Raw genomic sequence first — 20,787 nt, forward strand, 5'->3', positions numbered from 1 at the left:
TTGTGGGTAGAAACTTACCCACAATTTCCTCCTGGAAGTTTCTTATTTTTTAATGATATCCCTTATATGAACTTGTTCCTTAGGTTCTGCAATACAGCATTGTATGAAAAGAGTCAACAAATTTAATAAGCATTACTGTTACTTGAAGGATTAGGCGCTAGTTCAAACAAAGGCAGTTAGGAATGAGATATGGAGAAACTATTAGAATAAGACAGAAGCTACTAACACAGAATCCATGAACCCTATATGGTCACTGGATGGACTCAAGAGATCTTTGAATCTCTTGAAATTACATGCAAAATGTTGTATGTGCACATGGACATTTTCCTGCATTTTTATGCCACATCTTTCATAGATGTCAAAGTGGTTCTAAATTAAGACAGTTAAAGAAAAAAATTAAAGCATCTGAGCTATAAAAGAAAGAGGGATCACAAAAGAGAAAGGGGAATATGTTGGGGAATGATTAAAGTTTTCCACAATTGTCTGATACAACCAATTGGCATTAGTTGTTATGGCTTGTCTAGCCATTTAGGGGGGAAATATATATGTTCATTGCACATTTAGAGTTATTAAGAATAATCACACAATAATATAAATAAAAATTAAGTTTAATAAAACTATATAATTCTATCTTAAGCCATCTTAATTAGACTTTGTGAAAGCTGGGTAATGGAGTTCCCAAAATTACTTTGGTGAATTGTAATGTGAATTTGTAAATAGGCTCATCAAGGCTTGAAAGCCTAATGAAGCTTCTCTAAGTTGAGCCACCTTATTAAAACAAGAGCAATATCAATAAATAATATAGATCTGGTGAATTGGCTTTATTTGCTAAGTGAACATTGTTATTGGTTGGTAAATAGGCCATAAAATGCATAGAAAATCTTACAACTTAGAAATATATCCTATATAATAAAAGCCCAGTGACCGAACGGCAGAATAACCGGTTGGCCAGTAGCTATGATGCTCACTGACCACCATAGGGCAGACGCTCAATGAAGGAGCTGCCCCCTGGTGGTCAGTGTGCTACCACAGTGGGAGTGCCACTTGACTGGGTTGAGCACTGCTCCTGCTGTGAACCCAGGGCCACAGGCAGGAACCCGGGCTATGATTGTTGCCTTCTCACCCCCCAGCCTCCTCCTCCACGCTCCCTGCCGCCTCCTCTGGGCGCCCACAGGCCTCGCAGCGCCACCTCCAGGCTCACAGAGCTGACCCCAGAGGCTGGGAGGCAGGTTCATGGCTGGCATGGGACTGAGGCCTACTCTGCCACCTCTCAGTGCTATTGTCCCTGAGCCTGGCCCCAACCAGGTCCCCTGGAGAGGCGAGTGCTCCGGTTCCACAGAAGATGCCGGACCAGGGAGCAGACACTCCAAGGGCAGGTCCACAGCCGCTCGGCTGACCAGGATGAGCGGTGCTCCCACAGTGGGCTGATCCCTGCACGCCACGCCCCCCACCAGTGCACAAATCCCATGCACCGGGCCTCTAGTATTATTAAAATAAAAGCCAAAATCTCTTCCCATTGAGAAGTTTTCCCTTTCATTAAAACTCATCATTGCCATATCTATAAACAAAGGCTGGAAATGTTCCCCTTTCCTAAAGTACCCTTTATTGGCAGCAAGAGACAAGAAATAACAAATGAATATAAAAATATCAGCCATAAGTTAAAGTAATGATAAGTAATATGATAGAAAGTAAACCATAATAAAAAGGAAGAAAATGGATGGAACAAAGAACCTTAATACATATTGTCAGATTTTGACCGTGTAGACATGATAGAAAGATGTAATACATATGGCAGAGACTAAATCAAACTTACTAATTAAGGAATACTCTAACATGTAAATTTTAAGCATAAAGAATGTTAACTAATCAAAATCTATCAACCAAAAAACAGAAGCCTTAAAAAGATCTAAAACATAAAAATTATACCTTATGACTTATAAATTTCTATTTGAAGTCAAAAAAATATGTAACTAAGTCATGAATTAATATCAGGATGTTGATGAGGTCATTTTTATATGTTCAAAATATGGACTCATAGATGGACTCTCATTAAACAGCCATCATTTGGAACTTACTCAGTGGTTAGGTCTCACAGCCCAGCACTGTCTTTATGACCAAATCATGTATTTTAATGAGACTGATGACAACAGTTGTGTCCACCCTCATAAAATGGTCTTGGTCATTGCTGGTTGATGAATAGGAGTCACACATCTGCAACCTGCCATTTGTTCCTCATCTTCCACATTTCGACCTTCATATTTTTCCTTCTCCTGTTTCATGACCAGTCTTCCTATTGCCCTGGATTTTCATTTCTCTCAAGGTGGAAGACTCATATACATTTACTTAAATGAATTCTTATTTAGTGTGTTTTAAAAATGAAGTTCAAAAAGAAAAGGTGATTTTTAAAAATATCTGTTGAGCACTAGCAGAAGGTAACGTGCTAGGTACAGATTAGGTTCTGCCTACTAGGCTGTGATGGTGAACTGAAACAAGCTTAGGATACAAGTCAAGAGAGGAATCATCCAGTTTGCCACTAACTAGAGCGTATGGGCTCAAATAGAATATTTACTAACCTGTATTCAGAAACAGTGTGTGAAACAAAATGGATCAAGGTCAAGTACTGGGGAAGAGTGGGACCAGGAAGAAGACTGTCCAGAGGGAAGAGGAAGTCTTCAGCTGGAGAGGTAGGCACACCAGGGTAGGGACATCAAAGTCACTTTAAATTGTCCCTTTCCATCTGATCTTGGTGTAGAAGTTACTCTTTTAAAGCAAAGCAAAATAGATTCCTAGAGTATATTAACACCACACTGAAATATTAACTGCTATTCTTTTTCATATGGCCTAAGGCCTCTTGTGGTTCCCTTTCCCTTTTGTTTTTCTAATTTAAATTTTATTTTTTAATTAAAGTTTACATTCAATACTATTTTGTATTAGTTTCGGGTGTACAACATAGTGGTTAGATAAAGTGATTCCCCTGATATTTGCAATACCCACATAGTTATTCCAATATTATTGACTATAGTCCCTGTGCTGTACTTTCTATGTGAGATATAAATGCTCAAGAAGAAACATGTAAATATTTAGAAAGCTGCCCATTATGTTCTTTGAACATATGATGATGTTGGTTACCACTTTAGAGACTGCTCTATGTGCTTCCTCATGAAAACATTATTATTATTCCCATTTTAGGAATAAGGAAACTAAGCCCCAGAGTGGATAGCTATGAAGTAGCAGAGCTAGGCTGTCTTGCTTTCAAATTCTGTGTCCTTAATACTTTGCTGTGCAGCTTTTCTTCAGGGAAAAGTTCTAAGAATCACAATATTATTACATTTTAGGTTCAATGTTTGGGTAAGAAGGGGCCTAGAACCCTAAGTGCTCTTAGAAATACCCCAAACCCATCTCTCCACTGCCTGTTTGCATTAAGTTCCTGCTTTCCTTCCATGTTCTCTCGCATAGTGCAGTTTTCACTTCTACAGTCCACAAGCCTTTCTCATTCAAAAGGCCTTCTCAATGAATACAGTTGGTCAAGGAAGATTTTTAAAATTTTACATTATTTCTCAGTTTAAAAGACACACGATGAAATTATTCAGAAGACTGATGCCATGACAAGAAATTGGGGTAAATAAAACTCCATCAATTTTCAAATGAATATTTTATGTTTAATCTCTACTACTAAAGTATAAAAATGAGTCTCATTAATTGAATTTGAATTATACTGATAGTTACTAAAATAGAAACAAATATTTTAAAAGGTATGCCTTTTTTTTTTATCACAACAACTAAAGGCCTGGTGCACGAAATTCCTGCATGGGGTGTGTGTGTCCATCAGCCCAGCCTGCACCCTCTCCAATCTGGGACCCCTTGAGGGATGTCTGACTGCCCGTTTAGGCCCATCCCTCTCACAATCCAGGACTGCTGGCTCCCAACTGCTCGTCTGCCTACCTTCCTGATTGCCCCTAACTACTTCTGCCTGCTAGCCTGATCACTTCCTAACCACTCCTCTGCCAGCCTGATTGATGCCTAACTGCTCCCCTGCCAGCCTGTTTGCCCCTAACTACCCTCCCCTGCAGGCCTGGTCACCCCTAACTGCTCTCCCCTGTAGGCCTCGTCCCCCCCAACTGCTCTCCTCTGCAGGCCTGGGTCCCTCCCAACTGCCCTCCCCTGCTGGCCTGATCGCCCACAACTTCCCTCCCCTGCCAGCCGTCTTGTGGTGGCCATCTTGTGTCCACATGGGGGCAGTCATCTTTGACCACATGGGGGCAACCATCTTGTGTGTTGGAGTGATGGTCAATTTGCATATTATTCTTTTATTAGATAGGATTAGATAGGATAGAGGCCTGGTGCATGGGTGGGGGCCAGCTGGTTTGCCCTGAAGGGTGTCCCAGATCAGGGTGGTGGTTCCCTTGGGGCATGGGGAGGCCTGGGCGAGGGGCTTGTGGTGGTTTGCAGGCTGGCTACACACCCCCGGCAGCCCAAGTGGAGGCCCTGGTATCTGGGGTTTATTTATCTTCTATAATTGAAACTTTGTAACCTTCAGCGGAGCCAAGCCTCCTGCTTGCTCCATGGCCGCAGCCATTTTTGTTGGGATTTATTTATCTTCTATCATTGAAACTTTGTAGCCTTAAGCAGAGTCCAAGGCAGGCCAGGGCTGCAGAAACTTGGCTTCCTCCATCACTGGGGGCAACTCAAGCTTCCTGCTCTCTCCGTGGCCACAGCCATCTTGGTTGGGTTAATTTGCATACTCTCTCCTGATTGGCTGGTGGGCGTGACTTGTGGGTGTAGCAGAGGTATGGTCAACTTGCATATTACTCTTTTATTAGATAGGATAGTTTCTGTTTAAGTGGGGAACTTAAGTTAGGATGGAAGTTAAAGTTGAAATAACTATTGTTGACAAGAGTATGCCTTCATTATAATTTCTCTTATTTTTAGCCTCAAGTTTTCACTTTGAAAAGTATCAAACTGCAAAAAATTTAAGAATAGTAATATCAATGTTTACACACCCTCCACATATATTCACCAATTAACATTTTGCCTTTGCGTTAACTAAGGTAATAGATCAGTCAATTCTAATTTATTTGTTCTATTTATTTTTTTATACTGAATCACCTGAAAATAAGTTATAGATATTATAATGTGTTAATTCCTTAATTCTTTAACATTCATTTCCTGAGAATAAGGATATCCTCATATACAACTATAATACCATTAACATACCAAAACTTTTAACAATGATACCATAAATTATCTAATATGGAGTCTATGTTCAACTTTTTCTCATTTTTCCAGTAAAGTCTTTTATAGATTGTTGTGTTTTGGTATTTGTTTGTTTCTTTTTTATCCACCATCTAATAAAGGATCATGTGTGGAGTTCAGTTTTCAAGTCTCTTTAGTCTCTATAGTCTAGAACCATCTCCAACCTTTGTTTTATTTTATAACATTGATATCCTTGTAGATGACAGGCAATTATTTCCAAACCTGGACATGTCTGATTGTTTCCTGATCATTAAACTCAAGTTAAATATTTTTGGCAATAATTCTACCTAGGTAGTAGTACTGAGTACTTCTTCTTTTTTTCATATCTAGAGATTCATAATGTTAGTTTGCCCCATTATCGTTGAAACTGAGTTTATTTACTTGCAAGGTTAAGGCCATATCCACTAGGTTTCTTCATTGTGAAGATATCATTTGCTCTTTGTAATTAACAAGTCATCTACCACCTCTGCTTTGGAAAAGATGGCACAGACTCTCTCAGCTCCTCCCTCTTAAATACAACTATAAACCTTGGAAACAATGCAAGAGGCAGCCAAAGTAATTTTATGCTGTGAGAAATGTAAAGAGGAAGATGGAATGGCTAGGGATCTGATGACTGGAGGAACAACAGTGGCGAGCAACATATGATACCCCACCAACAGCATAAGGCAAACAAGACCTGGTATTTCCCAGCCCCAAACTAGCAAGAGGAGGTGGTGGCCTCGATAAGTTCATTTCTCCTCCTAATCAAACAGGAGTCCTGCCAGCCTCACTGGCAGAGCCTGGTTGTACTGTCCAGGGAATTGATTGAGAGTCCCACTCACAAGAAAGGGTCAGAGGGCATACTGTCCTTTCCTGCCAGACTGAGACTCCTCTTCCCCACTGAAGACAGTGGGCAGTTAAGTGCCTTTTACTTGACAAAAAGACACAAGTAAGAGGGATCCCTCCACAACAAAGCTTGACACAGGAATCCTTTATGTCCTCACAGCCACATTCCCTTTATCTACCTAAAGGCACCAGATGCACAACCTGGAGATGCTCCTTTTGCCCTCTCAGGCAACACCAGCAGGTATACTGGGAGCCACAGCAACACCAGACAGCCCAAGCAGACTAAAATAGCACTTCAAGAGCTCTGAAACTGTCATTGGAACCACACGTTACAAAAGTAAGCCAGGTGGCAGCCTTCTAAAATTAAAGATATGAATAGGCCCCAGCCACTCTTAAAATAATAGTCAAATTGTACAAATCACATTATACCAAGAACCAGGAAAATCACACCTTACATGAGAAAATATAGTCAACCAATGCCAACATTAAGATGAATCAGATGATGGAATTGCCTGGCAAAGAATTTAAATGCACGTGTTTCCTAAAATAAAGTCAGAAGATAAAGTGACATCATTCTCACATCAGACATTAGATTACAATATGTGATTGACTTCATTAGTGAACATGCAACTCCAACAATGTGCTCTGATCATGTCAGGGTCACTGAAACCCTCAGCCATCCTAGTTTACAACTTTGAACTTTATTTTGAATTCTTCCCATGAAATCTAATTAATCCTGCTTTTTTAAAAATCATAAAAATGCTTCAACAATCGATTACAAGTTCCCTTGAAACAAATGAGAACATAAAATATCAACAAATATAAATACTGACAAAGAACCAAATGAAATTTATGTAACTGAAACAAAATATAAAATTTTGTTAAATGGACCCAGATTGGAAATGACAGAGTATAGAATTTTTTAATGTGAGGACAGATCTATAGAATTTATCCAAAATGAACACCAGAGAGAAAATAGACTAAAACTTATGAATATACCCAATAAAAATTTCAACAGGTTATTTTGTGGATATCAACTAACTGATTCCAAAGTTTGTATAGAGCGGCAAAAGACCCAGAATGGTGAACAAATTATTGAAAGAGAAGAACAAAATCGGAGAACTGATATTATCGTACTCTAAGACTTACTATAAATCTACAATAATCAAGACAGTGTATATTGGCAAAAGATTAGAGAATAGGACAGAAAAGGGAGGCCAGATAGCCCAGAAATATAGCAAACTACTCTTTGACAAAGGAGCCAAAACAATCCAATGGAGCAAAGAAAGCCTTTTCTACAAATGGTTCTGGAACAACTGGACATCCACATGTAAAAAAAAAATATATATATAGAAACAAGTCTAGACAGAGACCTCACAAAATTTAATTCTAAATGGATCATAGACTTAAATGTCAAATGTAAAACTATAAAACTTCTATAAGATAACAGGAGATAACCTATATGACCTCAGGTGTGGCAGTGAATTTTTAGACATAACGCCAAAGGCACAATCCATGAAAAAAATGTGAGCTTGATTTTATTAAGATGAAAACGTGAGAAATGAGGTACCAAAGGATGTCTGAGAAAGAAGACAGGCTCTGTATTTTTATTATACTTGGTGAAAATTTTAATAAAATGTCCATAAATTTGCATGGCAAGATAATGGAATGAAATGTGATTGTCGATTTTCTTCACTCACCACAGCTAATGCATCATGTCATCATTGTTGAAAGTTAACACTTAAATATTTCTTCAGCTTAAAGGTGGAACCCAAGACTAAGGGACTAAAGCAACAGCAACAGCAACATAAGAAACTGCTGGCAGCAATGCTCTCTCAAGATTCTTTTGAGTCTATTCACAGCCCTACCCCACCTGTAACAGAAGAAGATATTGATAATGAAGATGATGCAATGGAATTGCTGGGTAATTTTAAAAATTAATAATTTCTCTTTTTCTTCTTCTTTGGCATTGTCAATATATGGTGATTAAGAGACTTTAAGAGTTTTGAATAGTTTTGTCTTAGGGGAAAGAGCTTAACACACATTTTATTTGCATTAGACTTTTATGAAGTTGCATCTAAGAGTTAAGTTGAAATCACCTAAGCATGCGAACTATTAGACTGTATTTTGTGTTTTATATATGCAGCCTTCTGACTATTTAATCAAGCTTTATTCTGTGTGCAATTGTGATACTCAGTTCTGTTTGCTTTATTTTCTGATTATAATTGCCTTGATCACATCTTTTATCTATAAAATGTATCCAAAGTAGATATTTCAATCCTCATCCCATATGTCCCCCTGTTATTTAAGAATGTTTCATAAAAATAGATTAAATTTAAAGAGGCAGAAAGTGAAATAATGCTTTATATTTTCCATAAATGACAGAAAAGTTGAAATGTAGACATTTCCGTTTTTAATTTTTTCATAGGCCCATTACTTTCATAAAAACCTTATTAATGTTGTATATGTAAGAAATCCTTTTATGTCTGTTGATGAAGTAAATGCATGTTTTTGTGTCCTCAGAAATATTTTTGTAATAACTTTAAAACTTAAACTTCCCTTTGGAAAACCATTTTTCCAAAAGAAGGAATGAACTTTGATTTCAGAGAAAGTGATCCACATATAAAACAACATTTTTGTTTCAGTGATATCAATTATTCTATTCCAAATAATTAGAGCAATTTAAAATACTTTGTAACAATATACTAGTAAGAGAATAAGTAGTCTAGTCATTTGAAAGCTTTAAATAAGTTTAACACATAAAATATGGAGTCCTAGAAATATATAATTTTTTTTTCTTATACCAGATTCTTTGGTTTTAAGTATTTATGACAGTAAAACACTATCATTATGATAAAGGATCTAGGTTTCTTTGCATTGGCCTACAGAAGTGTTATTTAGTCAGTGATGGCAGGCTCACTGATGTTTTCTGATGTTATAATACCTTCATTTATTCTATCATTGGGGAGACTATATCATGGTATTTTCACCTCAAGCTGTTGGTCTCTCTCTTTTTTAAAAGAACAATTAAGCCTCTGTGCTTAAGGAATCTTTTCTCCACCTCCAAATCATTACTGTGGCAGATGTGCCAGGTGTGGTGGTCATACCTGTAAATATTTCTCTCTTTTCCGCATCCAGCGCAGCTAGAGAGCAATCCAGTTCCTGAGTTGGGGCGGCTGGGGATTGAGAAAATGAAAGAAAGAGACAGACACAGAGGTAGAAGGAAAAAGCTGGGGCCGGGTGGGACCACTGTCCTCTGACATGGACAGGGACAGGAACAGTGACCCTGAGCCAATACAGCGTGTTTATTTTATACAGCAAAAAACAGGAAGTTTTACTAAAAGTCAAGACAAAGGAGATTATGTGCATTCTTGGGTGGGCCCAGGTCATATTCATCCCTGGTGCTTGGCTGGATTTAAATATCAAAACCCACCCCCTGGCACCTGGGCTGAAGGTCAAGCTGACAACACTCCTGCCTTTTGGCAAAGCGTGTTTCCAGGACGTGGCTTTGCCAACGGCCACTGGATTCAGCTGACAATAATTAAAGAAATGCCCATGTGCCTTCCCAGGCGCTCTCTACACATACCTTTTTCAATTAATTTCCATTCAACAAGTATTTACTAAGCACTTACGATGTGTTAAGCAGTGGGTCCTGGAGACATAAAAATAAAATAATCATGGTCTCTGTTTGCTAGAACCTTACCTTCTAGTGTTCAAAATAAAAATGTAAATACACCACTCCAGTAGTGTTGCTGCAGGTCTAATTTGATTAAGTTTACAGTTGTATATAGGAAGAACCCCTAATGCAGCAGTAGGGGACGGCGATCAGGGAATATTTCCTAGAGAAACTGATTGTTCTGGTGAGTCCTGAGATGCATTGTTAGCAGGCAGAGTGCAATCATTCTCCTTGTAGGTTTACTCTGTTAGGAATGGACTCTTTGCATTTGTGCCCTAGGACAGTGCTTATAAATTGTTCCTCTGCTTTGGTCAGTAACAATGAATTGACATTGGATTGTGCCAATATCTTCCTCTCTCTATCCTTTACTGTAAATGACAGCTCATAGTCAGCTAATGTCCACATGAAGGCAACCATAACTTGCCACAAGAATCTTTTGAACAAATGCAGGCTCAGATTCACTTTAGGGTTACTGATAGCCTCAGGAGGACAGAGGAAATCACAGAACCTCAGTGATATCTCAAGGGATTCTTTAAGGTATTCTTTAAGGAGACTCTGATGTCCACTCAGTGCTGGTGCCCCCTAGATGTCAGCAGCTCTGTTATCAAGTGTCTGGTCTCCCAAGCTGAAGACCAGAGTGGGTTTTGGAGACTACCTAATGTGAGCAACGAATAGCTGGTCCTCATTAATTTTTTTTTTTCATTTAGACATTTTAGCAAATTTAATCACAAGAGATAGTCAAAGGACTTGGACTTTCTTCCTGTAAGTCTATATGTCTCAGCACAGATGGTTGGTGGTCTACTAATGCTGATCTCTAGATGCTCCAAGTCCACTGGTCTATCCCCTAATGCCGTACACAGCTTTCCCTGTTGCCTACTTGTCTCAGTGAACAAAGGTGATATAGCAGAAAATTCAATCCAAAAGATGGTTTCACCCAGGAAGTTCATCTACTAAATAAAATGTCATTTGAATATGAAATATGTTTGATTTTAAGGCCCAAATATTTATACCCACTAATATCATTTAATTATTTTTAAAACACATATTTAAAATATAAACTCAGAGTTTCCTTCAAAAGTAACTAGTATATATAAATTCATTACTTATGATATTACTTATGTCTTTCACTAAGGTAATGGCTCATCTTTTATATGAAATTAAACAAATGTACATGATAATTTCAGTTAACACAAGAAGTGAGAATTTTTTCAGTCATGATACAATGACAGGTTAATATGCCATGTATGGATATAGCGTAAAATAGTTCTTATTTATTTTAGGACCTGACGTCATGGATAGCCATGTATATCTCTTAATATTTCAATGTTTTTCAATGGAACCATTGGTACAATACTCCTAAATCTATTTAGAAACTATAAAAATCTACCTTCCTAGTTCTTTTAATATTAGATTTCCATCATTTTGTTTATTAATATAGAATTTTAAGACAATATTTTTGAAACTCTGCTTCTAAAGAAACATCTGATTATATTTATTTGAAGCAAATGCAAATGCTTAAGTTCTTGAAAATTTCATGAAATAAAATTGTAGTATATAGAATCAAGTGTAAAATGAGAGACTTCTGGTATTTAAAATATCTTTTTTAATCTACCAAGTTTTGTAGAATGGTTTAGCTCTAGCTTATGTGTTTTAGGCTTTAAATTGTCATTATGTATACCATGATTTAATAGGCTGAATTTTTTATTATGTATGTGAAACACTGTAAACTTTTTGAAATGATAAATAAGTAAAAGGTATAATGATTAGCTTACATTAATATATAAATAATTATTCCTTAGCAAAACTGATTGATTGGAAGGATTTTTGGGAAAAGGTTTTTAGTTGAAGTAGTAAACTTTAACAAAATATTAATCCTGGTTTTGTTTATTATGAAATCTAGCATTGTTAATATATACTAATATTTAATTCTCTACAGTTTAGTTGCATTTTTGTGGATTTCTTTTCTAAATGTATTGGGTATGTGAAAAAAATTTTAGTATATCATTTATAATTTTTTATGTAGATTAAATATTTCCTGTAGGATTGCTTTAAACACTACTTATAAACTCATAGTATATAAGTAAATTAATATGTATCAGAGAATAACATATCAAAATTTGTGGAGTGTAAGATACAACAATTTTAATCATCTCTGAATTTGGTACTCTGATTACAGAAGTTATTGAATAAAATATCTCTATGTCACCTTAAATTTAAGTAACTTTCACTTCAAATATAAGATATTCTCAGTTATTTTAGTAATTGTGCTAGAAATTAATGACCACAATGAGTAAACCATAATAAAACATTTTCATGCTTTTTAAGTTATTAAAATAAGTAATTTTCAAAAATGGAAAGACAAGTTACAATGGTACAAGATATAAAAACCTTTATATATTTTGTTTTATTATTTTCTTACAGAAAATTTGAGGGACTACATTAGTTTCAAAGATTTCACTTTGTGAATATGAGCCTATTATCATCATGTAACATGCATTTTTCCTCTCATTATTTATGAAATGCTAATTGCAATACATGTTTATTCTCTGCATAATTTATACTCATTAAAATATCATTAGAATTATTTAAAGATACAACTACTCTTCTTACATATTTTAGTATGGGTTATTACACTTTAAAATTTTTTATGCTTTCTCAGAATTGATGATGAGGCTAATATCTAAAAATGACATGCAAGAAGTACTAAAAAAGAAAAAACAGGATTAGTCATGCTTTATACTTTCTAGTCAGAGGTCACAGTCATCTAAAAATTAAAACTAAAGTTATATTACCAAAACATACAAGGTGTTTAAAAATATATTTTATTTGTTGTAAATTTAATAGTTAAGAAGAAGCATAATTATACTGGTATTCTTTGCAGAATATAGTAATTGAGTTTCTAAAAAACTCATATTGCCACATTCTATACAGTATAAACTTAATTTTCTAGAGGCACTCATGACATCAAAATGATCCTTTGGCAAATTCTTCTGCATTTTTAAAGTAAACATTCACTCTCAGTTTTGTTTTGTTCTTTTTTTTTTTTTTGAGACTTCTTAAAATAGAGAGCACTCGTTTTTGCAAAATAGCATGCATTTTACCTAAAAAGAAACGCTGTCACTCTCTTTTGTTCATGGGGGTGGAGGGCCTTAATGTAAAACAATAATCTAACTACCTATCGCCATACCTGTATTTTAATGGTTTAAAGTGTGTGAAATAGACTGGAGCACATGGGAAATTCATTCAGCATAGTATGAAAGTATCTTAGTGTGGAATTAGTACATGCTAGAGATTAAAATATCTAAATTTGTGGGATGTCAAAATGAAATAATTTTGAGCACCACTGAGTTAGTGCTCTAAGTCTAGAACATACTGAATAAATTATCTCCCACATAACCTGCATCTAAGTAAACCTCATTTTTAAATATAAGATATTCTTACAAATGTCAGAGTTATACTGGTTAATTAAATATTATAGAAATTCTGTATATATATTTTTAAATGTTCACTAATTGACAGTATTATGGAAAAACTAGAACCTCACACAGATGTATAAAAATATCTTTCACATTCTCAGTATTAAATATTTCCTTTTGTGAAGTCATGGGATGTACAGGGTAGACAAAAGTAGATTTACAGTTGTGAGTATGCAAAGCACAGTTTATTCTTGTATTATTATTTGTTAATTATTGTATTATTTATTTCCATTACAACTGTGAACCTATTTCTCAGTTTTAAAATAAAATAAGAAAAGTAATACATGCTTATTACTGGTCTTACAATGGCTTCAGGATTTTAGCCTTCTTAGTTCACATGTGAACACTGTCAACATGATTTCACTGTTTATTGCCTTCCAGATAAGCAAAATATTTCAGAAATTTCAAGAAAGAGTAATTATTTTTAAGAAAACTATTAGCACTTATAAGTCAACATAGCTTATTTTAGGGGATTTTAATATCAGATCTGCTGAGAGTCAAATTTCTTCTAAAATACTGCTTATTTTTTATTATTAAAAGGCAGATATTCAGTGTAAAAAATGTGGCATTACAGAAGGTAAATGCAAATGGAATCTCAGTCAGTTGAAAGAAGGAAATGATGCAGTTAAGAAGAGTAATCAATTACCTAGAAAGCTAACAGAGAATATCAGCAATGCTGAAACTGATACATCCCTCATAATGCTGACACAGAAAAGGGTAGAAAAACACAAATTAACAGTATGAAAAAAGAAAGATAAGACCAGACTTCACTATAGATCTTACACAAAAGATAATAAAAAACATGTGAAAATAACTTTATATTAGCATATTTGACAACTTGGATATAATGAAAAAAAAAATTCTAGCAAAGCACATCATACCAGATATAAAAAAGGAGAAATAGGATATCTGAATGGTTCCATATTTGTTAAAGAAATTGAATTTGCAAACAAAATCCATCCCCAAAAGACAACTTCAGGTTTGCATGGTTTCTTTGATGAATTTTCAAATCCTAAATAAAAAATTATTGCCAAATGTAATAAACTCAGTAAGTGGAGAAGAGAGAAAACTTTGCAGGTTGTTTTGAGACTGGCATGTCCCTTATGGACACAGATACATATGTTCTCAACAAAATATTATTAAATTAAATCTCTATGATCCAATACGGTCTCAATCAAATTTCTAATAGGCTTAAAACAAGAAAGAACTCGATGAGCTAATTCGAAAATATATATGGAAATAATGACCTGAAATTGATAAAATCATCAGGGAAAAGGAGAGTATCTGGAATTAAAATATCTGATTTCAGGACTTACCATAAGGCTACAACAGTCAAGACAATATGGTATTGATGTAAAACCTGATAAGCAGATCGATGAAATAGTTTAAAGTTTAGAAATACGTATATCTGGTCAGTTCGTTTTCAACAAAGGCATCAGGCAATGTGATATATAAAGAAAGTATTTTCAAGCATTGGCACTGGAACAATGAAATAAATGTAAAGAAATCACACCATAACAAAAATTACTTTTAAATGAATTATAGGGACAACCTTGAAGCAGGCAGAAATTGCTTCAGAGATAACTTAAGGAGAAAAGAAACATTTGATAAACTGGACCTCATTAAAATTATAAGCTTCTCAGAAAATGAGAAGAAAGTAAGAAGAACATTTAAAAAATAAAGAAGCATACCACTTACTGGGAGAGTATATGGAGAATATATCTGACAATCATTTCTTGGCCTTTTGGCTAAGATCAAGTATAGTATCTGTTCTTATCAGCTTAATATCTGATATGTTCTTTAGCTGAGGACCATATACTTTTTTAAAAAAGGCAAAAGCTTTCAACAGGCAGTTCACAAAATGAGTCAAGCAAATGATAAATAAGCACATGAACAATGTTTAACTTCATTAGCCATCAAAGAAATGCAGATTAAAACAACACTGAAAGATCACTACAAACCAACTAGAAAGGCTAAAGTTAAAGACTCTCAACACAAAATATTGCCAAGAATGTGGTGTAGCTGTATATTTCAAATATTGCTCATAGGAATGAAAAATTTCACAATCACTTTGGAGGAAATGTCTGGCCGTTTCTTATAAAATTCAGTGTGTACCTACACTATGGCCTAGAAATTCTTAGATATTTTCCTAAGAGAAATAAACATGTATCCTCAAATATTTGTGTATGAAAGCAGTTTTATTATAATTATCCTAGACAGAAAACAAATCAAAATTATAATCACTAGGAGAACTTATAAGTAAATTGTGATATATTTACACAATGAAATATTGTTAAATAATAAATATGACTTAAGCACTGATACATGTGACAATCTGGAGGAATCTCATTGTAATGGACCAATTCATATATTGATGCCATAACTCCTAATTTTGATACTATTTGGAGACAGGACTTTCAGGGATAATTATTAAGGTTACATGAGGTCATAAAGGTGGGTTCCTAATTCAGTAGGTCTGGTGGCCTAATAAGAAGAGAAAGAGACGGAGCCCTCTCCCCCTTTCTCTCCCTCTCCCTCTTTCTCTGCCTCTATGTGCACGCACACTCAGCACTCAGCAAAGGCCATGTGAGGATGCAGTGAGAAGGTGGCCATCTGCAACCCAAGGAGAGAGCTCTCACCAGACACTGACCCAGCTGACACCTTAACCTTGGATTTTCCAGCTTCCATGAACTGTGAGAAAATAAATTTCTGTTATTTAAGCCATCCAGTCTAAGACATTTTGTTATGGCAATTTAAGCCAAATAAGACACGTATAAACATTACGCTGAACAAGAGAAACCAGAAACAAATGACTACATACTATGCTAATTTAATCATAGGAAACTCAAGAGCAGACAAAACTAATCTATGGTGATAGAAATCAGAACATTGTGCTGCTGGTGAGGGATTGGTATGAGGAAACTCTGTGCTGATAGAAATATTTTATATTTTCTCTGAAGTGCTCATTACACGGGTGTATACATTTATCAAAACTCACTACGTTGTACATTTACTATTTGTGCATTTTCTTGTAGATTTGAATCTGAAAAAATAAAATAGAAATTTTTGTATATAAAAATCATGGCTGCATAATGTTAGATCATGAGAATACTCAAGGAGTCAAAATTAAATTTGACATTTGTTATTGTTCCTGAAATAAAATGATTTTATAGAAACACACATGAGATATGAAAGGTAATTTAAGACCGTAATATAGGCATTTGCTATGGAAATGTCTCAACTGTGACCTTTAATATGTTTTCCGAAGTCTGTGCCTATTGTAAGCATCATGTTTGAATAATCCCTAACAAAAATAGAAGTTGTCATTTTAATTTCATAGTTGCGCTTCAGAATTTGATCTTTGATGATAAATTTCCTAGTTTTGAATATACATACTCTTCCAATGTGGTCACACTATCTTTTATTTGATATACTGAAATTTCCTTCCTTACTGACTTGCTTGTGATACAAAGAGCTAAAGTTGTGGCAATTTAAACTGAAAATGTTCTTGTTATCAACTGGAAATATGCAGTACATATAATGTGATTCTTTTTATATTCTTTGTTTAAACATCTTTAGTGAGATATACATACATGACATAAAATTTATCATTAAATGTATAGAGTTCAATGGCTTTTACTATATTCACAGAGTTCTGCAACCATCCCACAATTTAAGTTTAGAACATTTTCATCCCCACCCCCGCTCCCGCCACAAAAAAAACAACAACGAATTAGCAGTTACTCCTTGTCCCACCACCACCCACTCCCTCATAGGAGGCAATCATTACTCTTATTTTCTGTCTTATGGCTTGGGTATTCTGAGCATTACATAAATGAAATCATACACTATGTGTGGTCTTCTGTGAAGGGCTTCTTTTACTTAGTATAATATTTACAAAATTTATTAATATGGTAGTTGTATCAGTCCTTGTTCCTTTTTTCAAAAAAAAAAAAAGAATAGTATAGGTTTTAGAGCATTTTTAAGTTCATAGCAAAATTGAGCTGATGGCACAGAGATTTACCCCACACCACCAACTCCCCCATATGCACAGCTTCCCCCACCAGCAACACCCTACAGTAATACATTAATTATAATAAATGAACATACATTGGCAAAATATTATCATATGAAGTTCATACTTTTACACCAGTGTTTGTTTTGGGTTTTGTACATTCTATTTCATTCTATTGGTAATGAAAACTGTATAGTAACATGTGTCTACCAATATAGTATCATACAGAGTAATTTCACTGCCCTAAAAATCCTCTATGCTTCTTCTATTCATCCCTTCCTCACCCATAACCATTGGCAACCACTGATCCTTTCACTGTATCCATAGTATTGTCTTCAGAATTTCAGTTGGAATCATACAATGTGCAGGCTTTTGATATTGACTTATTTTACTTAGTAACATGCATTTAACGAGTATTCCATGTCTTTTTATGGCTGGGTAGCTCATTTATTTTTAACACTAATAGTATTCCAGTCTGAATGGTACAATTTATCTTTTCATCCACTGAAGGACATCTTGGTTGCTTCCAAGTATTAGCAGTTATAAATAATGCTGCTAAAAACATCTGTGTGCAGATTTTTGTGTGAATGTAAGTTTTCAGATTATTTGGGTGTATACCAAGGAACATGATCGCTGGATTGTATAGTAAAAGTATGTTTAGTTTTGTGAGAACCTGCCAAAGTATTTTTCAAAGTGACTGTACCATTTTGCATTCTTCCCATCAAGAAATGAGAGTTCTTGTGGCTTCACATCTTCACCAGCATTTGGTGCTGTACATTTTTTGAATTTTAGCCATTTTAATAGGTGTGCAGTGTTACCTCGTTATATTTGCAATAGCCTAATGACATATGATGTTGAAGACCTTTTTATATGCTTATTTGCCATCTATCTTTTTTTGGTGAGATGTCTGTTCAGATCATTGGCCCATTCTTTAATTGGGTTTTTTATTTTCCTATTGTTAATTTTTTGTTATAAATCTTTATTGTTGAAAGTATTACATATGTCCCTTTTCCCCCCCGTTGCCCTTTCCTTCTCCCACCCCCCCCAAGCCTTCACCACCCACTGTCTGTGTCTATGGGTTATGCATATACGCATATGAGTTCATTGGTTGATCTCTTCCTCCCCTCTTCCCTCCCCTGCCTTCCCTCTGAGATTTGGCAGTCTGCTCAATGTTTCTATATCTTTGGGTCTATTTTTGTTCATCAGGTTATGTTGTTCATTAGATTCCACATATTAGTGAGATCATGTGATACTTATCTTTCTCTGACTGGCTTATTTCACTTAGCATAATGCTCTCTAGGTGCATCCTTGCTGTTGCAAATGGTAAGAGTTCTTTTTTACAGCTGCATAGTATTCCATTGTATAGATGTACCACAGTTTTTTAATCCACTCATTGCTGATGGCCACTTAGGCTGTTTCCAAATCTTAGCTATTATAAATTGCGCTGCTATCAATATAGGGGTGTATATATTCGTTCTGATGGGTGTTTCTGAGTTCTTGGATATATTCCTAGAAGTGGGATCACTGGGTCAAATGGTAGTTCCATTTTTAGTTTTTTGAGGAAACTCCAAACTGTTTTTCACAGAGGCTGCACCAGTCTGCATTCCCACCAGCAGTGCACAAGAGTTCCGTTTTCTCCACATCCTCACCAACAGTTGTCGTTTGTTGATTTATTGATGATAGCCATTCTAACAGATGTGAGGTCGCACCTCATTGTCATTTTGATTTGCATCTCTCAGATGATCAGTGATTTTGAGCACTTTTTCATATGCCTTTTGGCCTTCTGTATGTTCATTTTGGAGAAGTGTCTATTGAGGTCCTTTGCCCATTTTTTAATTGGATTATTTATCTTCCTTTTGTTAATTTGTATGAGTTCCCTGTAGATTCGACAAATTCCAACTCCCTTTTATGATAAAAACTCTCAACAAAGTGGGAATAGAGGGATCATACCTTAACATAATAAAAGCCTGATATGAAAAACCTACAGCCAACATCATACTCAGTGGACAAAAGCTAAAACCATTTCCCATAAGAACAGGAACAAAACAGGGATGCCCACTTTCACCACTCCTATTCAACATAGTACTAGAAGTCCTAGCCATTGCAATCAGACAAGAAGAAAAAATAAAAGGCATCCAAATTGGAAAGGAGGTAGTAAAAAATGTCACTATTTGCAGATGACATGATACTGTACATAGAAAACCCTAAAGACTCCATCAGAAAACTACTAGATTTAATAAATGAATTTGGCAACATAGCAGGATATAAAATTAATACCCAGAAATCTATGGCATTTTTATACACCAAAAATGAACTCTCAGAAAGGGAAACCAAACAAACAACCCCATTTACCATTGCAACAAAAAAATTTAGATATTTAGGAATAAACTTAACCAAGGAGGTAAAAGACCTATATTTGGAAAACTACAAGACATTGATAAAAGGGATAGAGGAAGATATATGCAAGTGGAATAATATACCATGTTCATGGATTGGTAGAATCAACATCATTAAAATGTCCATACTACCCAAGGCAATCTACAGATTCACTGCAATCCCTATTAAAATACCAGTAGCATAATTCACAAAACTATAACAAATTATCCAAATCTTATTGTTGATTTTTAAAAGCTCTTTGGGGTTTTTTTTTTTTATCCCCTTTACCCATGTTGTGTATGCTTTTGTGTATTTTGTATAACAGCCCTTTATCAGATGCATCTTTTGCAAATGTTTTCTCCAAGTCTGTGGTTATCTTCACATTCTCTTGATCTTTTCTTTCACAGAGAAGTTTTTAATTTTAATGAAGACCAGTTTATTCTTTCTTCATTGATCTTGCCTTTGGTGTTTTATCTAAAAAGGTACCACTTTACTGAAGGTCCATTTAGGTTTTCTTCTATGTTATTTTCTAAGAGTTTTATAGTTTTTCATTTTACATTTAAGTTTGTGATCCTTTTTGAGTTAATTTTTATGAAGAGTATATGTAAGATCTGTATTTAGATTCATTTTTCTGTGTATGTATGTCCAGTTGTTTCAGTGTCATTTTTGAAAAAAACCACCTTTTCTCTATTTTATTGCCTTTTCTTTTTTGTCAAAGATTAGTTAACTATATTAATGTGGGTCTATTTCTAGGCTTTCTATTCTGTTCCATTGAACTATATGTCTGTTTCTTCACCAATGCTACACTGTCTTGATTTCTTTAGATTTATGGTAAGTCTTGACTTTGGTAGTCTGTCCTCCAATTTTGGGAAAACTGACATCTTATAATATTGAATCTTCCTTTCCATGAACATGGAATACCTGCCCATTTGTTTAGCTCTTATTTAGTTTCATTCATTAGAGTTTTCTAGTTTTCCTAGTGTACATCTTGTACATATTTTGTTAGATTTATATCTAAGTGTTTTATTTTTAAAGTTGCTAATGTAAATAATAACTGTCTTTTTAATTTCAAATTCCACTTGTTCATTTCCAGTATTTAGGAAAGCAATTGGCATACAGCCTTGCTATAATTTCTTATTAGTTCCAGGAGTTTTGTCAGTTGTTTT

General features: G+C 35.1%; 1 protein-coding gene across 1 annotated transcript in view; it reads left to right on the forward strand.

Annotated features, from left to right (window-relative positions):
- Positions 1 to 20,787, forward strand: part of LOC308236758 (uncharacterized protein C8orf34) — a 266,754-nt gene that overhangs the window by 68,281 nt on the left and 177,686 nt on the right. Inside the window, exon 7 of the mRNA XM_080646746.1 lies at positions 7,836 to 8,002. Coding sequence (XP_080502872.1) covers positions 7,836 to 8,002 — 167 coding nt within the window. The remainder of the gene's footprint in view (positions 1 to 7,835; positions 8,003 to 20,787) is intronic.

This window comes from Plecotus auritus (assembly GCF_963455305.1).
Source record: "Plecotus auritus genome assembly, chromosome: 11".
Lineage (NCBI taxonomy): Eukaryota > Metazoa > Chordata > Mammalia > Chiroptera > Vespertilionidae > Plecotus > Plecotus auritus.